The 26,229-nt window shown below is 48.9% G+C and overlaps 1 protein-coding gene across 5 annotated transcripts; it reads right to left on the bottom strand.

The window, feature by feature from the left end:
• Positions 1 to 11,895, bottom strand: CD22 (CD22 molecule). Of its 5 annotated transcripts, XM_086690900.1 has the most exons (16): positions 11,792 to 11,892; positions 11,424 to 11,558; positions 11,207 to 11,248; positions 8,852 to 8,982; positions 8,330 to 8,707; positions 7,106 to 7,399; positions 5,730 to 5,996; positions 5,338 to 5,601; positions 4,054 to 4,311; positions 3,581 to 3,844; positions 3,240 to 3,503; positions 1,869 to 1,965; positions 1,649 to 1,724; positions 1,354 to 1,478; positions 1,095 to 1,179; positions 1 to 789 (listed from the first exon to the last, which is right to left on the bottom strand). In XM_086690900.1, the coding sequence occupies exons 4-16, from the start codon at positions 8,958 to 8,960 to the stop codon at positions 658 to 660; spliced, it is 2,613 nt and encodes an 870-aa protein (XP_086547026.1). In that variant the 5' UTR covers positions 8,961 to 8,982; positions 11,207 to 11,248; positions 11,424 to 11,558; positions 11,792 to 11,892; the 3' UTR covers positions 1 to 657. The 5 variants fall into 5 exon arrangements, with proteins under 5 accessions (XP_086547026.1, XP_086547028.1, XP_086547027.1 ...); XM_086690902.1 differs by lacking the exon at positions 5,730 to 5,996 and having other exon boundaries at positions 11,792 to 11,894; XM_086690901.1 differs by lacking the exon at positions 11,792 to 11,892 and having other exon boundaries at positions 8,927 to 8,982.
• Positions 11,896 to 26,229: the final 14,334 nt, after the last annotated feature.

Here is a 26,229-nt window from a genome sequence, read left to right as displayed (position 1 = left end):
TGGTATCCGAGCTGTTTTTATTGTGCAGCTCTGTGTTTGTGACACGTCTGTCCACACCAGCGTGTGTCTCAGACCACAAGACCCCTGAGGCGTGGGGATCAGCAGCGTAATCCTCTCCACGTGGAATGCCTCGCTGACACGTGGAGGAGCAACCAGCGGGCCAGCAAGTCTTTCTCCCTCATTTCTGTCCCTCCTTCCCTGGGCTTTGCCTCAGAGGCAGACATTAGGCATAGAATTAGTGAGGGGACTTTCAGAGCAGGGGTAAGGGGGCCAAAGGGATGGAGAGGGGAAGAAAAAAGTATAGTAACAAGCCGATCCCAGCAGGGACACGGCCAGCTGGGGATGGGTGGTGGCAGATGGCGGGGGAGGGGTGTGGGGGGGGCGCTGTACGGTGCAGGCTAGGTGTTTAGATGACTTTCTGGGTGGAAAGGAGAGCGGGCCAGGAGCAGGCCTTTGGGAGGGCCAGGGCCCCCAGCGTTGAGAAGGAAGGCTGTCTCTGGGCGACGCACGAGGTTCTGTGCACTGGCTGGGGTTTCAGTAACCGTGCGAGTGTGCCTGCGAGTGTGTGTGGAGGGGAGGCTGGGGCCTGCTGAGCAGCAGGGGCGGGGCCTGGCCCCTGCGGTCCCCTGGCGCCTCTGCTTCGGCGGGTTTGGCTCCTCAGTGCTTGAGGGTCACGTATTCCACCATTTCCTGGGCCAGAGGCCGCTCCCCAATCCCAAGATGAACCAGCTCGGAGTAATGTATCCCCTCGTCTTCCGGACTCTCTGGAACCACGTTCTCATAGTCTCCCTGCAAAAGCCACGGGGTGTAAGGTTGGCCTCCCGGTCGCCACCCCCCCCCCCCCACCCCGTCTGCATTCCCTGCCTGTCCTCTCCTTGGCTCCACCCGGGGGTCCTCCTGTCCACACACCGGCCGAGGTCTGCGTCTCCGACTGGGAGGCGCTACCCTGGCTCTGACACCTGTGCCTGAGCACCCCTCCCACCAGCAGCCCTGGCCCCCACTGAGGCCACCGAGTCCCTCCCTCCTGGGAGTCACAGCTGAGGCCAGGTCCCCCACCTCCCCCACCCTCACCTCCCACAGCCCCGCCCTCTTACCACTCGATGCTTCTGCACCACGGAGTAAGTGACCGTGTCGTCCCTGTTTGGGGAAGGTCCCTCTGTCTCTGGGGTCCCTGCGTCTCTGAGAGGGAGGGCAGGTGGATGGCCGCAGATGAAGTATTTCGCACCAAGTCCCCTCCTACTTCCAGCTCCCTTAGACCCTGAGAGCAGGCACAGGGCCTGGCTCCCGTGCCGGGCACAAAGAGGGCAGAAAGGACGCGAGCCATTCCTCCCTCCCAGGACCCTCACTCAGTACCCGGTTATTGGTGCGTCGGCGTCACCGACAGGAAAGCGCAAAGTCGCGTAACTGATGGCATCTTCCATCACCGGATTGTAGCACCCGAGGGAGTGAGGGTCTTCGGAGAGCGGGGCCCTTCGAACCTGGGAGAGAGACGGGGTCTCGGCTCTCACCACTCCATTCTCCGCCAAGACCCCCTCCCCTGACCTCTGACCCCCGCGCCTCCCCACGGTGCTCTTTGCATCCCATCTTCACTTTGTCTCCGCTTGACTTTAAGGTCTGCCCTCCATTTCATCTTTCTCCCACGTCCTACCTTTTTATTCCTCACAAAGAAGCTCTGCCCACTGGAATTTTCCTGGAGCCCCTGCTGGCTCCGTATCTTCTTCCAGCTAAGAAACAAAATCCCGCTCGGTGAGGCTCAGGGGGATGGGAACAGGACCCCGTGGAGTCGGGCATGCGGGGTCGACAGGATGGCTAACGGGAGTCACTCCAGGGAAGGAATCAGGGAGAGACGGGCCTTGGGAGTTGCTCACCTTTTCTGAAGCTTGACTCCCCAGAAGGCCAGGAGGAGGGCGGCCAGGCAGAACCCCACTCCCACGGCCACTCGCCTGCCGATGGTCTCTGGGCTGTCTGGTGGGGGGAAGAGCGACCATGAGTTGGTGACACTGTATCTCTCCGATAACCTCTGGCCTGCAGCATCCGCCTGGAAGGAATCCTCAACCTCCCTGCATGGCCGCTGTCCTTGCCTTCCAGACTCCCCTTCCACACGCAGGGGACGTGATGCAGAGGAAGGGAGAAGCCAGTCCCTGCCTTCTGGGCCCCATGAGGAGGAAAGGGCTGACTCTCCTGGGAAACACCTGTCTTGTGACAGACACAGGTGCACACACAGAGTACGCAGTAAAGGCTACCGCTTGGCCTTACTTATCAGAACGTGAAATCACTTGTTCTTTGACGTAGCAATGCCATGTAGAAATTTATCCTGCCACTGTCCTTCCTGGGAGCCCAGAGCCGGAGACGACACAAGGCCGTAGGGAAGGCACTGAGCGCTTCCATGCATGGGAATACACTGACAAGGCAGCCCTGAAGGAAAGGGGCAGGTCTCCGGGGTGTCTGCAAAGTGGAGACCCCAGAAACAGGTTTTTATACAGTACGCTGCATTTCCAAATAACACTGCTCAGGCTGTCTCCCCTCAGCATCCAGCTTTGCAGGGCATGATCCTCTAAATTTAAAACCATGGCTCCAAGTTTAATCTGCAAAAGCACAATAAACAAATTAAATATCTTCCCTATTGTTTCCAGACCCTTCAGACACGCTGTACATGCGCGGATAGAGACCAGTCTCCAAGTGGTATTGTTACGTGGGGAAACAAAAGAACATCCAGGGCAATGTGTGGGCTCTCTCACGATTTGCGTGACGAAGGGTGTATAGGCCTAGATCTACTTAAAGCGTCTTGCGCGTGTAGAACAGCTCTGTGAAGAGAAGCAACCAGCCGCCGGGAGTGAGGGCCTTCAGGGAGAGGGTCGAGTTCTCAGGGAGAAAGAAGGGAGAGGGGTCTTGCTACCATTTACCCCCTCGTGCTGTTTTAGCTTTACCTTGTCTTAAAAAAAAAAAAAAAAAAAAAGCTAAAATCCCAAAAGATAAAAAGAAGCAGCCTATCAAGGGTGAGACAGAGAGAGACAGAGAGGGACCCAGTAAGAGCTCAGGGTGTCTGGAAGGCGGGGGCAGCCTGAGAGGGAGCCCTCCTAGAGAGAGTCAGGAGTGACGGGGAGAAGGGGGGAAGAAAGGTGAGTGTGGGGGGGGGCAAGGGGGGTGCCTGGGAGTGATGCACCAGGCTGCCCCCCAGGACTGGGGCGGGGGAAGGAAGGAGAAAGAGGGGTCAGAGAAGAAGAGGGAAGGAGCCTTACAGTAGACAGTGAGGGTGCTGGGGGTCGACTGGCCCATGCCCAGCCGGTTGATGGCCTGGCACCGATAGGCTCCTGAGTGCTGGACCTTCACGGGATCCAATCTCAGCATCTGATCATAATGCTGGAGGTTTTGGTTTTTCCAGTCAAACCAGCTATACTGGAAGATGGGAGGGTTGGCGTCGCCCTCACATGTCAGGACTGCCTTCTTCCCCTCCATCACTTGGTCCTTTGGGCCGATGGACACACGCAGCCTCCTCGGTGCATCTATAAGGAGAAGCGAAATCAGGATCCAGGTAGCCGGCCACCTGCTCTTCTGTCTGTCGCCAGCTCCAGCCACTCACACAGCACTTGGAGGATCCTGGCCTCAGACATGGTCTGTCCTACGGAGTTGTTGACCAAGCAGTTGTAATTGCCAGCGTCTTCTGGAGAGATGGCGTCAAAGGTCAGTTCTCTTCCCTCCTTCAGAAAGATTCCATTTTTCTTCCAGAAGAAGCGGACGTCTCTGGGGCGGCTACTTGAGAAGTTACATCCAAGGAGGACTCGGTGCCCGGAGTGAATGTCAGAAGGGGGGCTGATCTGCTGGACCCTGACATCTCTTGGGGCATCTGGAGAGCAAGGGCCTCAAGGGTCAGGCTGACCTCTTGGGCCCCTTTCCCTCTTCTTGTCCCCAGGACTTCCTCTCCCCTGGGCCCTGAGGCCAGACGTTCAGCCCTCAGTTCTCTGTGAAGGTTCTGGCCCAGGCCCCAGTCCCCTCCCCCTTAGAGCCCATACCCCAGCTGGCCCACCTCTCCGATCCCCTTGCCCGCTCACTCACACAGGACATCCAGGCTGACAGAGGGAGCCCACGAACACCACTGGTTGCAGGCTGCACAGGAGATTGGTCTGGCGTCCCAGGAAACTTTCTCAATTATCAGCACCTCGCGTAATGGTTTTTTCCAGGAGCCTTGGAAGTTCCATTCGTATCGGGTAACTTCGGGATTACTGGAATTGTAGTTACAGGACAGGGTCACACTGTCTCCTTCTCGAATCGGTGCGGGGTTTTGAATCACTGTGGTTACCTCCTTGGGAGGATCTGGGAGAAAACCAGAGAGATGGGCGAGGGAAAGTCAGCTGTCCGTCTCTACCTTTCCCGGCGCCTCCCTCTCCCCCACCCCTCCCCCGCATTCACACGGTTCCTAAATAAACCAAAGGAAGCCTTGTGCTTCCCTCTTGCATCTGTGTGAGGACAGAAACCCCGGCCATTTGGCCTGGCCCCGGTTTGAGGCAGGATGATGCTCAGAGCAGAGCTCCAGCAGAGAACGCGTGGTGCGTGGGAGACAGAGGCGCGCTGTTTGCGGGCCTCCGCGTGGGCCGGGGGCACAGAGTCAGTTCGCTGCGGTGCGGGCGTTCACTGGGGGAGAAGCACAGCTCTGGAGCCAGACTGGCAGACGCCGTGACTTAGAGCTGAGTGATCGTGGGCCGCGGGACTCAGTTTACTTATCCATCAGGTGGGGTCCTAAGAGTCCCTAACCTTGTAGGATCATTGCGAGGACGAAATGAGCTGAAGCAGCCAGGGCAGAGCAAATGCTTAGTAAACGCCGCTGCCGCTGGGTCACACGCTGTCTAGATGTTTGGGATTGGAGCGTCCCCATCAGAGTATCTGGCTCAGACTCTGACATCCCAGGGTCCGAGGATCAAACCTATGGATCCTCTCTGTCCTGGGCTCGACTCACTGACACGATTCAGTGTGTTAAACAGGGTCCGACCTCCGATGGGGAGGTAACGAGACATTTTGCTCCAGTTCTCCTCCGACACATCAGGCCCCCTCCTGGGGCTCAGCCACTGCCTCGTGATGCCGAGTCTCCGTGTCCCTCATGGGGCCCTGGCATCTTGCTTCCGTTCATTCGACAGACATCTACCGAGCACCTACCACGAGCCAGACCCTGTTCTGGTGCTGGGTGTACAACCGGGGACAACAGCGAGGCACCCACCCCAGGGGCTTACACGTTGAGAGACCCCGGCCTCTGCTTGCCACCCGTTCGAGGACCCGGGAATCCCCTGTGCTCCATTTCCCTTCCTCCTTCTCCCTCTAGAACCCAGAAGCCCTGTGACTACTCACACTGGACATCTAACTCAGCTTCCCCGCCAACTTGTCCAGTACCAAGGCTGTTTTCGGCCAAGCAGGAATAATACCCAGCGTGCCCGAGGAGGACCGCTGGGATCTGGAAGGTCTTGCTTGTCCTTCCGGGTACTTTTTTCTTATCGTGATACCAGGTGTAATTTGTTGGAGGAGGATTGGCCGGTGACACACAAGTCATCTGTACTTTATTTCCCTCCTTAGCTGGTGAGGGGAGGATCTCAACCCTGGAAGATTCCGGAGCATCTGGAAAAAGCCCGCAGAGGCAGAGGAGGGAGGTGAGCCAGGGCCTCCCTTGCTCACCTCTCAAGGGCCTTGGTTCCACCCCCTGCTAACTCCCTGCCTGCCCCCCTCCCAGCTCCCAGGAGGCTCACAATATACTTGAAGGTCCACTTCTTCCGACTGTCCTGGGCCTATTTCATTGGAGACCTCACACTGGTACTTCCCACTCATCTCCTTGGTCACAGTGGACAGAATCAGCGTGAGTGTCCTCTCCTCCCTCAGCAGGGTGCCATCCTTCAGCCAGGCTATACTCTGGTAGCCGGGGTTGCTGCTGAGGACCTGGCACGTCATGGTCACAGACTTTCCCTCTGTTACGATGGCTTCTCTGGGGGTGGCCTCAATCTTCAACTTTGGGGCATCTAGAGGAGCAGGGGGCGCAGTGGGAGAGGGGGTGGGACCCCTCAGAGGGTGTATCGTGGTGGGAAGTTGCAGGGCTTTGATTCTGATAAAGCGGCAGTTAAACGTAGTGTGTGCGTGTGTGCGGCCCCTCGCGTGACCCTCGTCCACGGGGGGTGGGCTGGCCCCAGCATCCAGGTGACTCTCACAGACTCCTAACTTGTCTCTGTTCTACGCACGCCCCCGGCTCTCCAAAGTTCTAGTCACCAGGCAACCGGCAGCCTTCCTAACACTGTCGCTCGGACTTTGTTACTCCCCTGCTTGAAACCATTGCGTGGATTCCACGCTCAGAATACAACCCCAAACCCTGCTGTAGCCCGTGAGATCTGCCCTTGGCCCTCCTTTCCTCCCGCTGGGCCCCCTGCTCTGTCGCAGGCACACCGAGCTCCTACCTCGAGGCCCTCGTCCTCGCTCTTTCCTCTTTCTGGAATCTTCTCGCAAATAAACATCTGCGTGCCCCAGTCTTTCCCTTCCCTCGGGTTCACCTTCCTCAGAGAAGCCTCTATCCCTCCCTCCCTCTGCCCTTGCCCGGCTTTATTGGCCCCCACTACACTTATCCCTGCCTACAGTTAAGTTCTCTGTCTCCTTGTTACTCTGTTTCCTGTTTGTCTTCCCCACTGCCATGCCAGCTCCAAGTGGGCAAGAAGTTTGCTCACCGCCAGAACAGGGCCTGGCACCTGGGAGGCACCCAGTAAATATTTATTGGATGAATGAATGAATGAGGCGCGAACAATGATGTGAAACCGCCTCTTACCCCGCCTACCACCTCCCCCTCCCGTGTAACCACGTGATCTCAACTTCACGTCATGGCTTGAGGTTATTCAAGTATTTTATTCTGTTAGATAGACCAAAGCAGATGCTAAGATGAATCCGTTCCCTGAAACACTGGGGCTTGATAACGGGGGTGGGGTGGGGGTGGGGGTGTCGGGGGCTGGAAGGGGGGGTGGAGAGCATGCAGCCCTGATGCCTGTTTCCTTCTGTGTAGGTGCCTGGCACCCTTGGTGCCCTCGAGGGCCGGAAGAGAAGAGACAAGACCCTCGTCCTTCCCCGGGGGGCCCTGGGGGACACTCACGCTTCACATCCAGCCCCACGCTTTCCTCGGAGAGTATCCGCTCTGCTCGGGGGTCCCAGAGCTGGCAGGAAAGATTCTTGCCGTGGTGAGTCCACTGCGGCTGGAAGGTGAGCTTGCTCTGTGTGGACACAGTCTTGGTGGTCAGGAGGGTGGAGGTGACAGCAGGCTCCTCCAGGGACCACTTCAGCTGGATCTGGTACCCAGGACAGGAGAAATTCAGCGAGCAGGTCAGAGTGACTTCCTGGGACTCCTGGATTTCTGGAGGGAGCTGGATGTGAGGTGAGAGAGGCGTCTCTGCAAAAGAGTAGGGGGCTGTGCTGGGGGTCTGGGAGAGCGAGGGCCCGTGTGCCAACCTCGCACACCTGCCTTTACAGCCCCAGGTAACCCCTCAGGAGCCCCTCGCCGGTCCCTTCCGCCTCTGCACCTCTCTCCTGGCCGCCTTTCTCTGGTTTGAATCACTTTTGCTCGGCAGAAACACTCTCTCTTGTGAATGCCGCCGCTCCTGAGGAATCCCGTATTGTATTTCATACGTACCTCGTGCCCCCTCCCTGATGTTTGCTCTCTAAACATTTTTGACATGGCTCCCCCATCCCAAATGAATGTTACCAGTTTAGGTCCCCACGCCTTTCTTGGCTTTGCCGACAAGCCTGCGTGTGTAATGGCCTCCACACTGGAGACCTCCAGAGTGGCACTCCTTCAGTGGGTGCCGTTAGTGGGCCTGTGTGTCTCCAGCTCTCCCCGGGGCTGGGCCACCCTGAGACGACAGGTCTGAAACCACAGCTCTCACCCCCGTGTAGCTGCTTAGACCCCCCCCCCCACCTCCCCCACCACCACGGAAGACACAGGCTGTGGGTGGAGGCCCCGGGCCCGTGCTTGATTCATCCCCTACATGTGTCTTATTTAGCCACGAAGGCCTAATTAGAATTAATCACCAACATTAAGGCATTGGGAGATTTTGCTTGAAAATCCACATTTCCATCTTCTCGTAAAAAATCAGGCCACCTGGAACCCGGATTCCGGAATGGGCGGGCATTGAGTGGCAGGTGGGAGGCCCGAGGGGAGACCAGAGGTCTGGCCCCAGCCCCAGCCCCATTATCTTGTGCTGCCCGCTCACTCACTGGCACCTCCGGCCTGGCTTGCCACCCCTGTCCCAGGGGCTGGGTGTTTTCCACCTCCCTTCTTGCCCGAAACCGAGGCAGAGAACCCCATCCCCCAGGGCCTTACCAGAGACGTTGAGGTCTATTTTCTCCATCCATTTGTCATTCTTCGTTGTCACTCTCAGCCCAAGCCAGCCACTGTCATTGACGGACACAGGGTGGATGTGTATGGTGCAGTTGGACTTTTTGTCTCCCAGGAATTGAACCCTCTCCCAGTGAGGCAGAGTCTTCCCAGCCTTCGCGGTATCGTACAGGATGGTCCCACTGAAGTCCTTGCGGGTCTCGTCATAGTGATAGTTGTGGTACAGGGTCAGATTTTCCAGCATTTGTCTACTCCCTGGAATTTTGTAGTCACAGGGAATCCAGACGCAGGCCCCATCCCAGGTGTAGAGGGTGTGGGGGTGCTCAAACTTCCATTGAGATGAGTCAGAGAAGGCCAAGTATTCTGGAACCCACCACAGTGATCAAAAAACATTATTGAGGGGCATAAAGAGCTTTCAAATGAATAAAGAATCCCCTCTAAAGACAGAGGGAGAGAGGAAGGTACACACACACATACCCTGCCTGTCCCCTCCTCCCCAATACTTACTCTTTGCTCCAGAGCTTTCCTCCTCCTCTAGCTCCCACAGACTCCCAGAACCCAAGCCTAGGCCACAGTCCTTACCAAGGAGCAGGAACGAGGGGCCGAGGAGATGCATGGTGCTGTGTCTGGGCAGGAGCCTGGGCCGGGAAGAGTTGTCTTTGAGCCATCTGGTCACTTGCTTCTTTCAGATGGCTTTTCTTGCTCACCCACCAAACTCCAACCCCTCTTCCCTGATCCCAGGAGAACCATGTCTGCTTGCCTTGCAGGCTGTGAATTCTGGATGTTCATGGGGCCTTTTGTGGGTATGTCATGTCTATTCTCTCAGCCTAAGAACTCTGTAAGACTAGCCTGTCTCTCTTTCTAGCCCTCCTTCCTTTCTTCCATCCATCCTTCCATCCATCCTTCTATCCATCCATCCATCCGTTCATCCTTCTATCCATCCATCCATCCATCCATCCATCCATAATTTTACAAACTTCCTGCCCAGCTCTCAGGCTTTGAGTGGCACCAGACTCCTGAGTGCCTTGAATTCCAGGTCTGGGGTAACTTGAAGCTCACCTTGAGGCAACTAGTGAAGGTTCTTATATGGGGGAGAGCCATGATCAAAACTTGATTTTTAAAGACCAGGAGCAAAATAACTCTAAAACTAACAATTAAGTGTGATGCCAGGAGAGCATTTAGAGGGGTCTGGCAGCACTTCGGAGAATGTGGTCCAAGGGTCCCACTCAGATACCCCTGGGGGCTGGGTAGAAAACATAAATCAACCAGGTGGGAACAAAGGTCATGCCTTGAGTAAAGACAATGACTGTCCCGGTCCCAACCAGTTGTTGCCAAGTGGGAATGTGAGCTCAGCACTGCCTGATCTTCCAGTGCTTTAAGAGAAATAAGCTGGATTTTCCTGTGAAATGTCCTGCTTTCATCAACAAACAAACAAACAAGCAAACACGGTGCTGGCCAGTCTGCGGGCTGAAGGCAGTCCAAGGGCCCCCAGTTTGCAGCCCTGCGCATCTGTCCCTCTCTGATCAGTGAGTTTGTGTGCCACCTTATTAGACTTTTACATAGAGTTACATTTACATAGAGTTAAATTTAAGCCCCAATTTGCATGACTGGGCCCCTCCGTGCTGGTCCCTCTGGAGTTAGCAGGATGTGTGACAGAGTGTGTCTCCGGTCTCAGGGCAGACCTGCACCCCTCCCACCTGCCCTGCCAACATTTCCCACGCATCAAACACCCCTCACCCCCTGGGGCTGTTTATCTCCTCAGGCTGCATGGCTCATGCCAAATGCTGTTGGGTGGCTGGTACCCGGAGGCGTGGGGGAAGCTAGGCTGCTTGCTGAGCAGGAAGGAGGGGTCTGTCCCCAGGCGTAGTGTCTGTGCTGGCCTGGCCGGGGCTCGGGCTCGGGTTAGGGGTGAGGGGTCTGAACTGGGACAGACTCCCCAGGTAGAAGTGACACCGGCTCTGCAGGTGCTAACAGAGCTACACGCAAAAACACCTTCAAGGCCACGTCCACTTGAGAAAAGCTGGGTGAAGAAGGTAAACAGAATTCTTTACCGTGGGTCTTTCTGGTCCCTTATAATCAGCTGTGTGTGCATCACACATCTGCCGACACGGGGGCCAGAGCACAGTACGGTGCAGCACGTTGCCCATGCTTCTTTAGCCATGGAACCGATTTTACGTTTCCCGTGAGAAACTCGGCAGGGCTGCAGGGTCAGCGTTTTGAGGGATGCGCTGCGGGTCCCCTTTGGGTTTCCACAAGAGCTGTGGCAAGGGCTAGATTCCATTCTCTGGGGCAAAGACCAGCCTCCAGTAGCCGGACCGTTGTGCCCCTTGTGCCGCCAGCCGCCAGCCGCAGCTTCATGGGGGAATGCCTTGAGAACACCAGGATGGGGGGGAGAGGGCACTTCTCAGAGCAGAGCTACGTGCTCGCCCCCGGCAGCTCCAGGCAGTCGCTGGGACGTAAGAAGTGGGACCTTAGACCTGGAATCGGAAGGCTGCTGAGACAGGGTGGGGCGTGGAGGCTGGGGACAGTAGGCATTAGGCACAAAGGCTCAGGGTAAGGCCATGCTACCCAGACCCATGGTGGCCTGCTCGACATAGGCCTGCTGAGGGCCTTGCAGGATCTCAGAGCCCGCCTCCCTGAGTCCATTCTTCCCTCCTGGGCATCTGGTGACCCATCCTATTCTCAGAAGACTCCACAAGCCCATCAGAGGGCATGCTCAAAGATGGGGGTCTACATCCTGTTGATACATGGGTAAGGGGGGGGGGTCCCCGCTGTGCTCCCAGCCCCAAGAACTGTGCCTGGCACACAGCAGCTGCTCCGTGCCGGCATGCTGAATGCAAAAGAGAGCAAAATAATTTTTACCTGTTTCCTCGTGTCTTCCCTCTTCAGGGACCTTGGCAGCATCTGAGAGTGAAAGGGGAAGCACAGCGAAGGATTTTCACCCTCCTTGGCCCCACCCCTTGCCCCTGTGTGACTCTCAGGGCAACCAAGAGGCATGGTGAAGTAGGGAGGGGGGAAAAGAGGCCATGAGGGCAACTTGGGCTTGGAATCAGCTTGAAAGGAACACTCGAGTACCTACGGTCAGTTTTTAGGTTCGGTGTATGGAGTTTCTACATCAGATAGTTTCAGAGCTAGTCCCTCCACAACTTCCTCTCTATCCAGCTCTCAGGAAATGCTGATAATTTAAGCCAAGCAGATTAGAACCGCCAGCCTGCTGAAAAAGGCACAAGGCAATATGAAAGTGTTGGTAGTTTAGTGACACCATCCAGTTATTCTCATTCCTATTACTTTCTCTCCAAAGGCCAGAATGGTCGGGAAATCTGATCACTTACACTGATGCTCCAGCAGCTCCCGAGGGTTGAGGGAAGAGCTCACAGTATCAAAAGGAAAAAAGATAACTTTCATGGAGTGTTCTTGAATGGGCAAGTCTTGAGACTAGAAACTTACCACTTTCATCAGGCTTCTAGTCTGTGAGTGTCTGGAGACCAGACCCAGACATCAGGCAAAGCCATTCAAATCCTACAGATGGTCAGGGAAGTCTCTGAGAAATCTTCACCCTGGTATCATCAAACTCTACTGACTACCAGCCACTGAGAAAGGAACAGAAAAGGAGAGGGGCTTCTGGGTGGCTCAGTCGGTTAAGCATCTGACTTTGGCTCAGGTCATGATCTCACGGTTCATGAATTTGAGCCCCGCGTTGGGCTCTGTGGTGACAGCTCAGAGCCTGGAACCTGCTTTGGATTCTGTCTCCCTCTCTCTCCCCAAAATAAACAAACATTTAAAAAACAAACAAAAAAAGAAACAGAAAAAGAACAACTTATTCAAAAGACAGTAATGTTATGGGAAGGTATATTCTTCCCTATTTCTTCTGCTAAGAACAATTAAAAACTCTGGATATTATAAAATAAGCATAAAAAGACACTGAAAGACTGAGAGAAGGCACACTGGTTAGGGACCTTGGGACCTGAGGAATGATATGACCATGAATTCTCTGGGTTTTCTCTTCGCTTCATCTATCCCAGACTGAATACTGAAGAAGCAAGCAACTGGAAATGACAATGAGCACAGACAAAAAAAAAAAAAAAAGTTCCAGCAAAACTCTGCTCTTCTAGCTAAAGAACCAAGAAAGGGGCAGCCCAGAAAGACAGAAATCTTTCATGCAGTAACTGCTCTATTCCAGCGAAATGTCACAGAAAAACCTGCTGCTTCACTTCTACCCCTGACAGCAAAGGCTGAGTGTGACCCTAGACTTTCACCCTTGCCAGGCCACGACCCCATACCACATCTGAGTGGTGCCAGAGGAGGCTGAGTGTGGGGCTGGGCCCTCCAGCCCCTCTGGGCTCTTTCTCCCCACAGTGTCAGTAGAAACCACATGGGCAGCCTGAACATCCAACCCCACCCTGTGATGAGACATCATACTCCTCATTGGAGTGGTGTAAGAGGAGGTCTAGGGGAGAATCAGGACTTTGACCATCACTCAGTGATCATAAGCCCAACTTCTGTGGAATCTTCATGAAAGCCATGTGGAGAGCAATAATGATGTACCCCCTCCCTGTCCCAATCAAGATGGTATTAATGGATGCATAATGGGGAACCTGATCTTCCACCCCTGCCCAGCAATGAGAAAACTTCACACACACACACACACACACACACACACCAGCTGTCAAGAGAGGCGGAGTGGAGAACCTGAACTTCTACCCCCATTTGGCGATAATGAGGCAGTGCCCCTGTTCATTTCACTGGAACAGTGTCAGGGGAAGCTTGCTAAAACACTGATTTAAATAAGATCCAGTCCCATAAATAATACCCAAAATGTCCTGGTTTCATTTGAAAATCACTCAGCCTACTAAGAACCAGGAAGTTCTCAAACTGAATGCAAAAAGGTAATCAACAGACACAAACACCAAGATGACACAGATGTTGGAATTATCTAACAAGGATTTTAAAACAGCCATCATAAAAATGCTTCAGTGAGCAATTACAGACATGTTTGAAACCTATTGAAAAAAATAGAGTGTCAGCAAAGAAATAATAAAGAATCAAAAGGAAATTTTAGAGCTAAAAAATACAATAACTGAAATTAAAAGCCCTAATGAATGAGCTCAACAACAGAATGGAACATGGAACATTAGAAATTACCCAATTTGAAAAACAGAACAAACTGAAGAAAAAAAAAAAAAAAGAAGAAGAACAGAGCCTCAAGGACATGTGTGGCTAGTATAACAAAAGATCTAACATTCATGTCATTGTAGTCTCAGGAGAGGAGAAAGAGGGTGAGCCTGAGAAAATATTTGAAGAAATAATGGCTGAAATGTTCCTAATTTGACAAAACAAACAAAAACCATATTATCTACAGATTCAAGAAGCTGAGTGAATCCCAAACAAGATTAACCCAAAGAAATCCATGTCAAGACACATACTAGTCAAACTTATAAAAATTAGACAAAGAAAAAATCTTGAAAGCAACCACAGAGAAATGATGCATTACCTACAGGGAGAAAACCCATTCAAATGACAGTAGATTTTGTATCAAAAAGGTGATAAGGTGATAAGAAAGGTGTTATGAAAGTGAAACAGCATCTCTTAGATACAGCATCTCTTAGATACTGAAAGAAAAGAACTATCAACCCAGAAATGTATATCTATTATTCAGGAATGAAGGGGAAATCAAGACATTCTCAGATGAAGGAAAACTAACAGAATTTTTAACCAACAGAGACCCTAGAAGAGTGGCTATAAGGGAATCTTCTAAACAGAAAGAAAATTATTTAAACATTAAAAAAAAATTTTTTTTTTTTTGAGAGAGAGAGACAGAGCGCGAACAGGGAAGAGGCAGAGATGGGGAGACACAGAATCTGAAGCAGGTTCCAGAGACCAACGCAGGGCTCAAACTCATGAACCATGAGATCATGACCTGAGCCAAAGTTGGACGCTCAACCGACTGAGCCACCCAGGCGCCCTTGAAAGAAAATGAATTTTTTTTTAAAGAAATTTTGGAACACCAGAAAGGAGGAAAGAAAATGGAAAGAGCAAACCTATGGGTAAATACAAAGGACTTTCCTTCTCTTCTTGAGTTTTCTAAATTATATCTGGCAAAGCAAAATCTATAACACTGTGTAATGCCGTTCTCAGTGTCTGTAGAAGAAATATTAAAGATAATTATAAATGGGAGAGGGTAAAAGGATGTAAAGGAGGTAAAGTTTCTATACTTCACTTGAGCTGGTAAAATTTTGAAACCAGTAGACTTTGATAAGTTCTATATAATGTAATGCTTAGATCTACCACTAAAACACTATACAAAGTGATATATTAAAAAACACTATAGATAAATCAAAATGGAATTTTAAAAATTGTTCAAGAGGCCTACATGAAGGTAGGAAAAAAGAAAACAAAGAAATTAAAAATTGAGAGAACAAAAATAAAATAAAAATAAAATGACAGGCTTAGGCCTTACCATGTAAGTAATTACATTAAATGTAAGTGGTGTAAATACACAAATGAAGACAGAGATTGACAGAGTGAGTTAAAAAAATGACCCAACTATATGCTGTCATAAGAAAATAACTTCAAATGTAATTAGACAGGCAAGTTGAAAATAAAATGATGTAAATTAATCAAAAGAAAGTAGAGTTCTTCAAAACAATTAAAAATAGAACTACCATTATGTATGAGCAATTCCACTTCTGGGGTATTTATCTGAAGGAAATGAAAACACTAATTCAAAAAGATATGGCACCTCCAAGTTCACTGCAATATTATTTACAATACCTAAGACATAGAAGCCTCCTAAGTGTGCATCAGTGAATGAATGGATAAGGAAAATGTGATGTGTGTATATACAATGGAATATTACTCAGCCATAAGAAAGAAGGAAATTTTGCCATTTGTGACAACATGGATGGACCTTAAGGGCACTATGCTAAGTGAAATAAGTCAAACAGAAAGACAAACACTACCTTAACTCCCTTATATGTGGAATCTAAAAAACAAACAAAATGAACTTGTAGATACAGAGAACAGATTGGTGGTTGCCAGAGGCAGAGGATGGGGAGGTGGTCAAAAGGGGTGAAGGTGGTCAAAAGGTGCCAACTTCCAGTTATAAAATAAGTCTTGGGGGTGTAATATACGGCATAGTGACTATAGTTAATAATACTGCTATATTTGAAAAATTCTAAGAGAGTAGATCTTAAAAGAAAAAAATTATAACTGTGTGTGGTGATGATGGATGTTAACTAGACTTATTGTGGTGATCATTTCACAATATATATAAATATTAAATCATGTTGTACACTTGAAACTAATGTTGTATGTCAGTTATATCTTAATTTAAGAAAAGTAAACTTCAGAACAAAGAAAATGACCAAAGCTAGGGAGGGATGTTATAAGGAAAAGGTCAATCCACCAAGAAGACATAGCAATGCTAAATGTGTGTGTACCAAACAACACAGCTAAAAAATACATGAAACAAAAACCAATAGAAATGAAAGGAGAAATAGACAAAGCCACAGTTATAGTTAGAAACTTTAGCATCCCTCCCTCAACAAATGATAGAGCAACTAGACATTAGAATCAGCAAGGATATATAAGAACGCAAGAACACCATCAACCAACAGGATCTAGTTGATGCTCAAATGATGTAATACACATTCTTTTCAAGAATCCATGGAACGTATACCAAGATAAACTAAATTTAGGGCTATACAACAACACTTAGAAACTTTGAAATAATTGAAATCTTGTAGAGTACATTCCCTAACCATAATAGAATCAAACTAGAAATTAATAACAGAAAAATCTCTGAAGACTTGGAAACTAAACAGCACACTTCTAAATAATATATGTGTCAAGGAGGAAATCTCAAGGGAAATATAAAAAATACATTGAACTGAAAGAAAACGAAAATAAAACTTATCAAATTTTGTGGTACACAGCTAAGCACAGGAGGTAAATTTATAGAACTAAAGGGTTACATTAAAAGAAGAAAAGTCTCAAATCAGTAATAAAAGTCTCCATCTCCAGAAGCTAGAAAATAAGAGAAAAATAAACCCAAAGCAAGCATAAGGAAGGAAATAATATACATAAAGGCAGAAATCAATGAGACTGAAAACACAGAAATAATAGAGAAAATTAAATATCTGTTTCACTGAAAAGACCAATAAAATTGACAAATCTCTAGCAAGGCTGACAAAAAAAGAGAGAGACGACAAATTGCTAACATTAAGAATGAATGGGGCATGGGGGCACCTGGGTGGCTCAGTCGGTTAAGTGGCTGAATCTTGATTGTGGCTCAGGCCATGATCTCATGGTTAGTGGGATCAAGCCCTGGGTTGCTTGGGATTCTCTCTTCCTCTCTCTGTCCCTACCCTGCTTAAGTGCTCACACAAGCACTCTCATTCTCTCTCTCTCTCTCTCTCTCTCAAAATAAAGAAATAAACTTAAAAAAAATAATGAAATGGGATACCACTACAGGTCCTGCAGACATCAAAAAGGTAATAAGAGAATACTATGAGCAACTCTATGCACATAAATTTCAAAACTTAGATTAAGTGGATCAATTCCTCAAAAAGTAAAAACTACCACACCCCTCCAGATGTCAGTTAGGTAATTTGTAGAGCCCTATAACTACTGAGATAATTTAAAACATGAAAAAGAAATCTCCAGGCACATATGGCTTTACTGGAGAATCCTACCCAATGTGTAAAGAAGTAACACCAATTCTACATAATATCATCCAGAAAACAGTAGAGGGAACACTTCTCAGCTTATTCTGAGAAGCCAGTATTACCCTGAAACAAACACAAAAAGACAAAGACAATGCAAAGAAAAACTACAGACCAATATTCCTCATGAATATAGAGGCAAAAAATTGTATCAGAATATTAGCAGATAGAATTCAGCAATATGTAAAAAGAACTGTATACTATGACCAAATGGAGATTATCTGAGGGATGCAAGGCTGGTTCAGTATTTGAGAATCAAACAATGTAATCTTACATTAATAGGATAAAGAAGAAAAATCACATGATCATATAAATTGTTGCGGAAAATTTTGACAAAATCCAACACCCATTCACAATAAAAACTCTCTGAGAACTAGGAATAGACAGGAAATTCCTCCACTTGATAATCTGCAACTAACTTAAAAAAACTAAAATGGGCCTGTCAACACTATAAGACTGAATATTTCCACCCTAAGGTGTCTACAATCACCACTCTACTGAATACAGTACTGGAAATTCAGCAAGGTTGCAGAATACAAAATTAACACAAATATTAGTCATTTACTCACTTTTTTAATACTGACAATAATCATGTGGAAACTGAAATGTAAAATACAATTCCATTTATAATGGCTTTTTAAAAAGACATAACTAGATGTAATAAATCTAACAAGACATATATAAGACTTGTATACTGAAAATGACAAAACACTGCTGAAAAAAATAAAAGAAGACCAAACTAAATACTATATTCATGAATCAGAAGATTAAACATGATAAAGATGTCAATTCTCCTCAAATTGATTAAACAGATTCAATGCAATTACTTTCAAAATCCCAGAAAAAATTTTTGTAGCTATAGACAAAATTATTCTTTTTTCTAATGTTTATTTATTTTGAGAGAGAGAGAGAAGGCATGAGCAGGGTAGGGGAACAGAGAGAGAGGGAGAGAATCCCAAGCAGGCTCCGTGCTGTCAGTGCAGAGCCCAATGTAGGGTTCGATCTCACAAACCGTGAGATCATGACCTGAGCCAAAATCAAGAGTTGGACACTTAACCGACTGAGCCACCCAGGTGCTCCTAGACAAGATTATTCTAAAGTTTATGTAGAAAGACAGAGAACTAGAATAGGAAACATTTCTGAAAAAGAAGAATAAAAGGGCGGTCACTCTACCCTGATTTCAAAGCTTATTATAAAGTAATGTGCAGTAATCAAAACTGTGTGGTATTGGTGGGGGGAATAAATACATAGATAAATGGACTAAAGAACCCAGAAATGACCCCAAACAAGGATGGCCAACTAATTTTTTTATAAAGGAGCAAAAGCAATCCAATGGAAGAAACATAGTCCTTCAACAAATGTTGGTGGAGAGATTGGTTACATCCATAAGCAAAACACGAACCTCAACCCAAACTTCACACTTTGTACAAAAATTAAAGTGGATTATAGATCTGTATGTGAAACATAAAACTAAAACACTTTTAGAAGGTAACATGGAGGGGCACCTGAGTGGCTCATTTGGTTAAGCGTCTGACTTTTTTTTTTTTTTTTAATGTTTATTTTTGAGTGAGAGAGAGAGAGAGAGAGCAAGCATGCAGGGGAGGGGCTGATAGAGGGAGACACAGGATCCAAAGCAGGCTCCAGGCTCTGAGCTGTCAGCACAGAGCCCAACCCGGGGCTCAAACACATGAGCCATGACATCATGACCTGTGCCGAAGTTGAACGCTTAACCAACTGAACTGCCCAGGTATCTGACTCTCGATTTCAGCTCAGGTCATGATCTATAAATTGGATTTCATCAAAATTAAAAATTTGTGTTTGTTTTTGCTTTTGTTTTGCTCTGTGAAAGACCTTGTTAAGACAAGGAAAAGACCAACTACAGACTAGAAGAAAATATTTACATATCTAGAATATATATATATGTATATAATTACACACATACACACATACACACACACACACACACACACATATAAAAGCTCAACATTAAAAAACTCAATCAAATTAGAAGATGGTGTTAAAAATAAACCAGGAAGTTATTTTACCAGCAAAAATTAGTTTATTCAGGAATAACAGAAAATTGCAATTTGGGACATGCAATTGTATAGGCAAGTCCAACAAAGGAAAGGAACATTATTTTATGGACAAGGAGGAAGTTAAAAGGTGTTGTTTGGAATGAAAGTCCATTGGAGAAAAGCCCAAGTCCAGGGTGGTGACAGTTTCTCACTGGCTAAGTTGCAGGGGTGATTGATTTCTTGCAGGAGATGCAATGTGCTTCTTTCCCCTGTTGGGCCCTGTAATTGAGGATTCTTTCCTGTTGATGATTCTTCTTTTGGGGTCTGTAATTGACAGTTCTTCCTGTAATTGGCATTGAGTGGTATGGCTCCCCTTTCTAGCCTGCTCCATCTTAGTGAGGCTTCCTTCTATTAATTTTCACAACGGGCAAAAGACATGAGGAGACATTTCACCAAAGACAATCATATAAAAAATGGTCAGCAATCACTGACCTTTAGAGAAATGCAAATTAAGATCACAATGAGGTAATACTACCACACATCTCTTAGCTGAAATTAAACATAGTGGCAATATCAAATGCTAGAAAGGATGTGCAGTAACTGAATCTTTTATATATTTCTAGTAGGAGTATAAAATTGTCCAGCCAGTTTGGAAAACAATCTCAAAACAGTTCCTCAGGTTAAACATAGAATTACCATAGCTCTCTGCACTTCTAGTCCTTGGTATATACCCAAGAGTAAAACATATCCGTCCAGAAATTTGAACACAAATATTTGTAGTGACATTATTCATCAGAGCCAAAAAGTAGGAACAACCCAGGTGTCCATCAAGTGATGAATGGATAAAGAAAATATGGTATATCCATACAATGAAATATTTGGCAATAAAAAGAAATAAAGTACTGATAGATGCTACCACATGGGTGAAGATGGAAACATTAAGTGAAAAAAGCTGATCACAAAAGACCACATGTTGTATGATTCCATTTCTATGGAGTGTCTAGAAAAGGAAAATCTATAGAGACGTAAAGTATTTAATGATTGCCTAGGGCTGAGAGGAAATGGGGGATGACAGCTAATAGACATGGGTTTATTTGGGGGTTGATGAAATGTTCTAATATTGATTGTGGTTGGGGGTGCCTGGTTGGCTCAGTCGGTAGAGCATACAACTCTTGATATCTCGGTCATGAGTTTGAGCCCCACATGTGGTGTGGAGTTTACTTAAAATAAAACATTTTAAAATTGATTGTGGTGAAGGTTGCACACCTCTGTGAATATGCATAAAACCGCTGAAGTATATACTTTAAGTAAGTGGATCGAACAGGCAACTAGAAAACGGGCAAAAGTCATGAAGAGATGTTTCACCGAAGGGAAACGTTTCACAGATGGCAAATAAGCACATAAAAAGATGTTCAACATCACTGGCCATCAGTGAAATGTAAATCAAGACCCTGGTAAGATATCACTACATACCTATTAGAACAGCCAAAATAAAAAATAATAACAATACCATGTGTGGGTGATGATACAGTGAAACTGGATCATTCACACATTGCTGGTGGGAATGTAAAATGGTGAAGCCACTCTGGGAAATAGATGGTGAGTTTCTTGGAAAAATGAACAAAACGCACCACCATATGACTTAGCAATTGCATTCCTAGGTGTTTATCCCCAAGAAATGAAAACTTACGTCCACACAAAAACCTTAACACAGTTGTTCATGGCAGCTTTATTTGTAATAGCCAAAAACTGGCAAGAACCAGCATGTCATGTAGGTGAATGCTTAAATTGTGATCCATCCATACCATGGAGTAGTAATAGCAGAGAACAAGGTATTGATGCACACAGCTTGGATGATTCTGAAGGACATCGTACTAAGAAAAAAAGGAAACATCAACCTCAACAGGTCATGTACCATATGATTCCTTTTATGTAACAGACCAAATAAAATGACAAAATGATAGAGATGGAAAACAGATTACTGGTTGCCAGGGGCAAAGGGAAGTGGGCATGACTACAAGGGAAAGCCTTGTGGTAAGGGAGTAATTCTGGATCTTGATTGCAGCGATGGCCACATACATCTAGACATGTGATAAAAGGACTCGGAACTGTATACACACACTCTACTAATGTCACACTCTTGGTTTTGATACTGTACCATAATTGTGTAAAATATGGGCACACAAGACCTCTGTTTTATCTGTGCAACTTCCTGTGAATCTATAATTATTTCAAAATAAAAAGTTCTATTTTTGCAACTTCCTGTGATTCTATAATTATTTCAGAATAAAAATTAAAGTCCCCAGCAATCCCAATGGGGGCTCCAGCTGGGGAACAGGGTCCCAAAGGTCTCTGGCAGGGGACCCAATGGGGACTTAAATCCCTAATCATCACCTAGAAGGAGTGCCTGAGACCTCTGCTGGCCTAACTCCAGGCATCGCTCACAGTCTTGTAACAGGAGGAAACTGGGCAGTAGACTCACGGATGTGCCTCGGTTTCTGGAGACCAAAGGCTTATGGAGAAGGCCAGGGTGGAAGCAGAACTCTATGACTTTGGTGCCTTTACTCTTCTTTCCAACTTTCCTTCCAAAGAGGTAGATAGTCTCCATTTTGGGTGGCCAAGTGTTCTAAATACTTTCTGTATTTATCAGTGATTCCTTCCTGTTGATGATTCTTCCAATGGGGCTTGTAATTGACAATTCTTCCTGTAATTGACTTTGGGTGATGTGCCTCTCCTTTTATGGTGGATGGCCAGCACTTTGGGTCACATCCCCTCTGGGAAAGCAGTGGAGCCAGGCAACTAGGTGCTACCGTGAGCCCTGGGCTACCACTCCCCACCTGGCCATGTGCCCCCTCGGAGCCCCCTCCCCAGGACCATAAGATGAGGATAGTGATCGCGCCTTCCTCACAGGTTTAGTGAGGTCACCCGTGTGATGGACTCAGCTGTGTGAGTGACTTATGACAAGCATGTGGTAAACAGACCTGGTTTCAAATCCAAGTGCTGTCAATTATCAGTTGTGACATCCCTCAGTTTCCCTTCTAAAGGAGATGATGATATTGGCAGAACTGACCTCATGGGTGTGCTGTGAGAAATCACAGGCACATATAGTGCTTCACACAGTGGCTGTCACGAAATGAATGTGCTGTAAAAGTGAGCTGTTATTATTATGGATATTGTCACTCGCTCTGCTTGACCAACATTCCATGGGTGACCTGGAGTTGGGGCTTGACAGAGAGACCCTTTGAGACCAAACTATTTTTTTCCTCCCATTCCCCAGGGGAGCTACTCCAGGCAGACCAGACTCTGGGGGTGGGTCTTCTGCTTGCCTACTGCCCTGCCTGGGAGGCCTGTGAGGCTGAGGTTGTCTCCTTCTGTCCGGGGAACAGGCTGGAGTTGACAGCAAGGAGGGTGGGGAAGAAAACCCAGGGAAGGAGGCTCTGGCCTGGAGCCCTTTCACTGATGAGGGTGACAAGCTGCCTGCCGCAGGCACTGTCCTCAGGATAGGACTGGGGGCTGCCAGGGATGGGTTGTTCTCAGCCAGGAGGAACCTGGGAGTTGGCAGGAGAAGAGGAAAAGGAGATGCCTGTGGTCATGACCCTGGCCCGGTGCCTGGGCGTCTTCCTTCCTACACGCGGTGGCTGTCCCTGCCAACATGAGACCTGCTCACCTCTACGCTGGCCCAGCCAGACGTCATCCTGTGCCTCTGTCCCCATGTCTCTAAGTCACCATGTCATAGGTTCTGACTCTTCCTCAACTTGTAATTTCCCAAGGGAGGGCTGCCGTCAGCCTTTCCTATTGATGCGGCTGGAGTAGGGCACACTTGTGTTCTCCACGAGCTTGTTCCTTCCACCGTCTTCAGCGGCTGAGGAAGAGGCTGTCTGGAACCCCTCTCTCTCCCTCTCCTCCAGCACTAGCAAGCTCCATCATTTCCTTTTACAACAGAGGTCCTGACCTGTCCCCTCTCACTGTCTCCACTTCCTCTCTCTTGGCCTCCTGAGCCCTCTGCCCACAGCTGCCCATCAGCTGGGTTCATTGTTCCCACAGTGGGGTCTTAGAAACCTCAGCCCCTCCTTAATATGTTTCTGTGTATAATCCTCCAGTGACAACCCAGATCACTCTGAGTAAAAGACCAAGTCCTAACCATAAGGCTTGTGATCAGGCTTCCTTGAAGCCGGGAACTGTTCCGGCTCACCAACCCTCCCCCCCCCCCCCCCCCCCCCGGCATGCTGGTTTCCTTCTGGTTCCTAAACATAACACGTACATTCCCACCCTGAGCCTTTGCACCTGATCTTGGCTTTTCCCTGGATCCACATTCTCCACAAATGACCAGAATCCCCTCCCTCACTTCCTTCTCTCTACTCAAATGACCTCTTTCCAAGATGGCAGCCCTACACAGCACATTCTGTCCAATCGTGCTCACTTTCCTTCTTAGCACACCCACTCCCCAACCAGCACTTGTTTGACTGATTGTCATCTGTCTCTTCCACAGAGTGTCAGCCTCATGAGGTCGGAGAGAGTTTCTTCTTGGTCACTGTGATATCCCTGGAGCCCAGCATAGGTGCTCAGTAGATGCTTAGTAGGCACATAACAGGTGCTCAGGAACCACGTGTCGATGGAAGAGATGAATTCTGGGGGGAGTCTAGGAGAGGGGTGGAGTGTGATATCCCGAATTCCGATCCTCCTTGTGTGTCATCACTGAATGTTAGTCCCTCCTAAGGGACGGTCTTTGTATCAGATCACTTCGTTTTCCGTAAACTTTAGAGGTCTGCCTATGACCTTCAGGACTTTTGTTCTGTCTGTCCTTTATTTCATACATCTCTTTAAATCAATTCACTTGACTGTTTTAAGTTATTTTAGAGAGAGAGAGAACGAGCAACATGAGTTGGGGGAGAGAAGCAGAGGGGGGGAGAGAGAGAGAGAGAGAGAGAGAGAATCTTAAGCAGGCTCCACCCTCAGCACAGAGCCTGATGCGGCACTTGATCTCACGAAACTGTGAGATCATGACCTGAACCAAAATCAAGAAAGAGTTGGATGCTTAAATTGACTGAGCTACCCGGGCACCCCCACTTGACTATTTTTTAAACAGCCTCATCCTAAGCTTTTGTTAAAAAACAAACAAAACACAAAAAAACAACCCAATCACCAGTTTGGCGTGTCGCTTTCCTTTTGTTCCGATCCATGCCGAATGAAACATCAGTATTAATGTAGAAATTGCTCTCCAGCATGGCACTCGGGCGGCCCTTTGGGCAGCACAGGGTTACCGGAGTCCCTCATTATTGACACTGCTCTGCTCCTCGGGGCGAAGTCCTTAGGGGCCTTCCTATCAGCCCAGACCTGCCGGAGCCAGAGTCTGTCGTCAGAGGACAGGTGCGTCAGGGTGGGGTCCCTGCGTTGCGCAGGAGATCTGCTCGGAACTTCCCCCGTGGCTCCTGGGAAGTCCCCACGATTCTCTGCCTCATCCTCCGCCACTCTCTGTCCTTCCTCTCGGCTCGCGGGACCTTGCCAAATATGTTCCCACTTGGGGGGCCTTCACACGCCGTGTTCCCGTGAGACTTTCCTGTCATCGGGACGCTTCCCCCGACCCCTGAGACCCCGAGGCACACTTCCGTCCCGGGCTCTAAAAGCCCCCCTTGCACTTCCCTTGGGAGCAGGCGTCATCGGCAGTCGGCATCACGTGTGAGGTCCTTTGTTCAACGTCCTTCTCTCTACCGGACCAAGAGGGCTCCGGGAGGAAGGGGCTCGGGCTAGGCCTGGGGTCGGTCCCCTCCCCACTGCTCACAGCCCCGCGACCACCCACAGCCCTTTCTTGTTCCTGCAAGTGGACTCGCCATCCTAGCCGGAGGCGGCCTCATCACTTTCCCTCCCAACACGGTTTGGTTAGTCCCGCCTCTCAGCCTTGACTTTGGCCTCTGTGGTATCCTCTGCCTTCTTCAAAGAGCAGGGCCCGCCCCAGCCCGGCCCAGGGCCCACGGCCCAATTGCGGCCCTGTCCTCCCCGCTCCCTCAGCACCTTCCGTCCCGTGAGCCCCCGTTGCTTCAAGATGGCAGAGCGCACAGTGGCGGGAGCCCGGCTCTGGCCTCAGGTTGGGGCTGTGCAGTCACCAGCTGGGGGACAAGGACGTGATTTAACCTTTGTGCCTCGGCTCCCCTAGGTTCCCAAACATCGATGCCTCAGAATCACCCGGAGGGCTTGTCAAAACACAGACTGCCGCCCCCCACCCCCGAGCTTTTAGTTCCTACAGACTGACAAGGGGCCTTGAGAATGTGCCTTTCTGACAGGTTCCCAGGGGACGCTTATGCCGCTGGTACAGGGACCATTGTGAGAGCCACTGTCCTACTTGTTAGGGAAGGTAAGTGGAGATTGATTAACCTCTTCACGTTCCCAACAGGGGTTACGGAAAACGAAGAACTGAGTCCAGGGCCTGGCCACTCCATTTCCTAGCCCTGGGACCCTGGGGAAATCACCTGGCTTCTCAGAGCCACAGCGTTCTTACCTTCACAGGGTTGTCCTATCCCTTCCCACGATAGCCTGAGCTTCTTGACAGGGCTTGGTACACAGCTGGTGCCTAATTAATGTTTCGTGAACCAAATGAGTGAGGTGGGAGAGGCTGAAGCTACAGACTGTGGCACGAACGTGGGGGGAAGGCAGTCAAACCAACACAGGCTTACGAGACGGTGAGATCTGCGGTCACCCCGCCCAGCAGAGTGCAGGAGGGAATGGGAGTGAGTGAAGGGGCCAGACTCAGCTCACAGCTGCCAGCCCCGAGTGGGAGCGGCTTCAGGGCAGTTGGCCTGGGCTCAGGGCTAGAATTCCTGGGCCCACGTCGCCACACGGGGCCTTGCAGAGGGCAAGGAGGGCGATGGTAGTCTCGCCTAGGATGGATCAGAAATCATCAGGGTCGGGGCGCCCGGGTGGCTCAGTCGGTTAAGTGTCCAGATCTCGGTTTCTGTTCAGGGCACCATATCGCAGTTCTGTGAGTTCGAGCCCCGTGTGGGGCTCTGTGCTGACAGTGCAGTGCCTGCTTGGGATTCTCTCTCTCCCCCCCCCCACCCCTCCCCCACTCACAAGGTCTCTCTCTCTCAAAATAAATAAATAAATAAAGTTTAAAAAGAAATTTTTAAAAGAGTCATCAGTATCTAGATAGGTA

This window comes from Puma concolor, chromosome E2 (genome assembly GCF_028749965.1).
Source record: "Puma concolor isolate L17-30 chromosome E2, mPumCon1.1.hap2, whole genome shotgun sequence".
NCBI classification, from domain to species: domain Eukaryota; kingdom Metazoa; phylum Chordata; class Mammalia; order Carnivora; family Felidae; genus Puma; species Puma concolor.
Note: the sequence above shows the minus strand (reverse complement) of the source record. Positions and strands in the feature narration are given on the sequence as shown.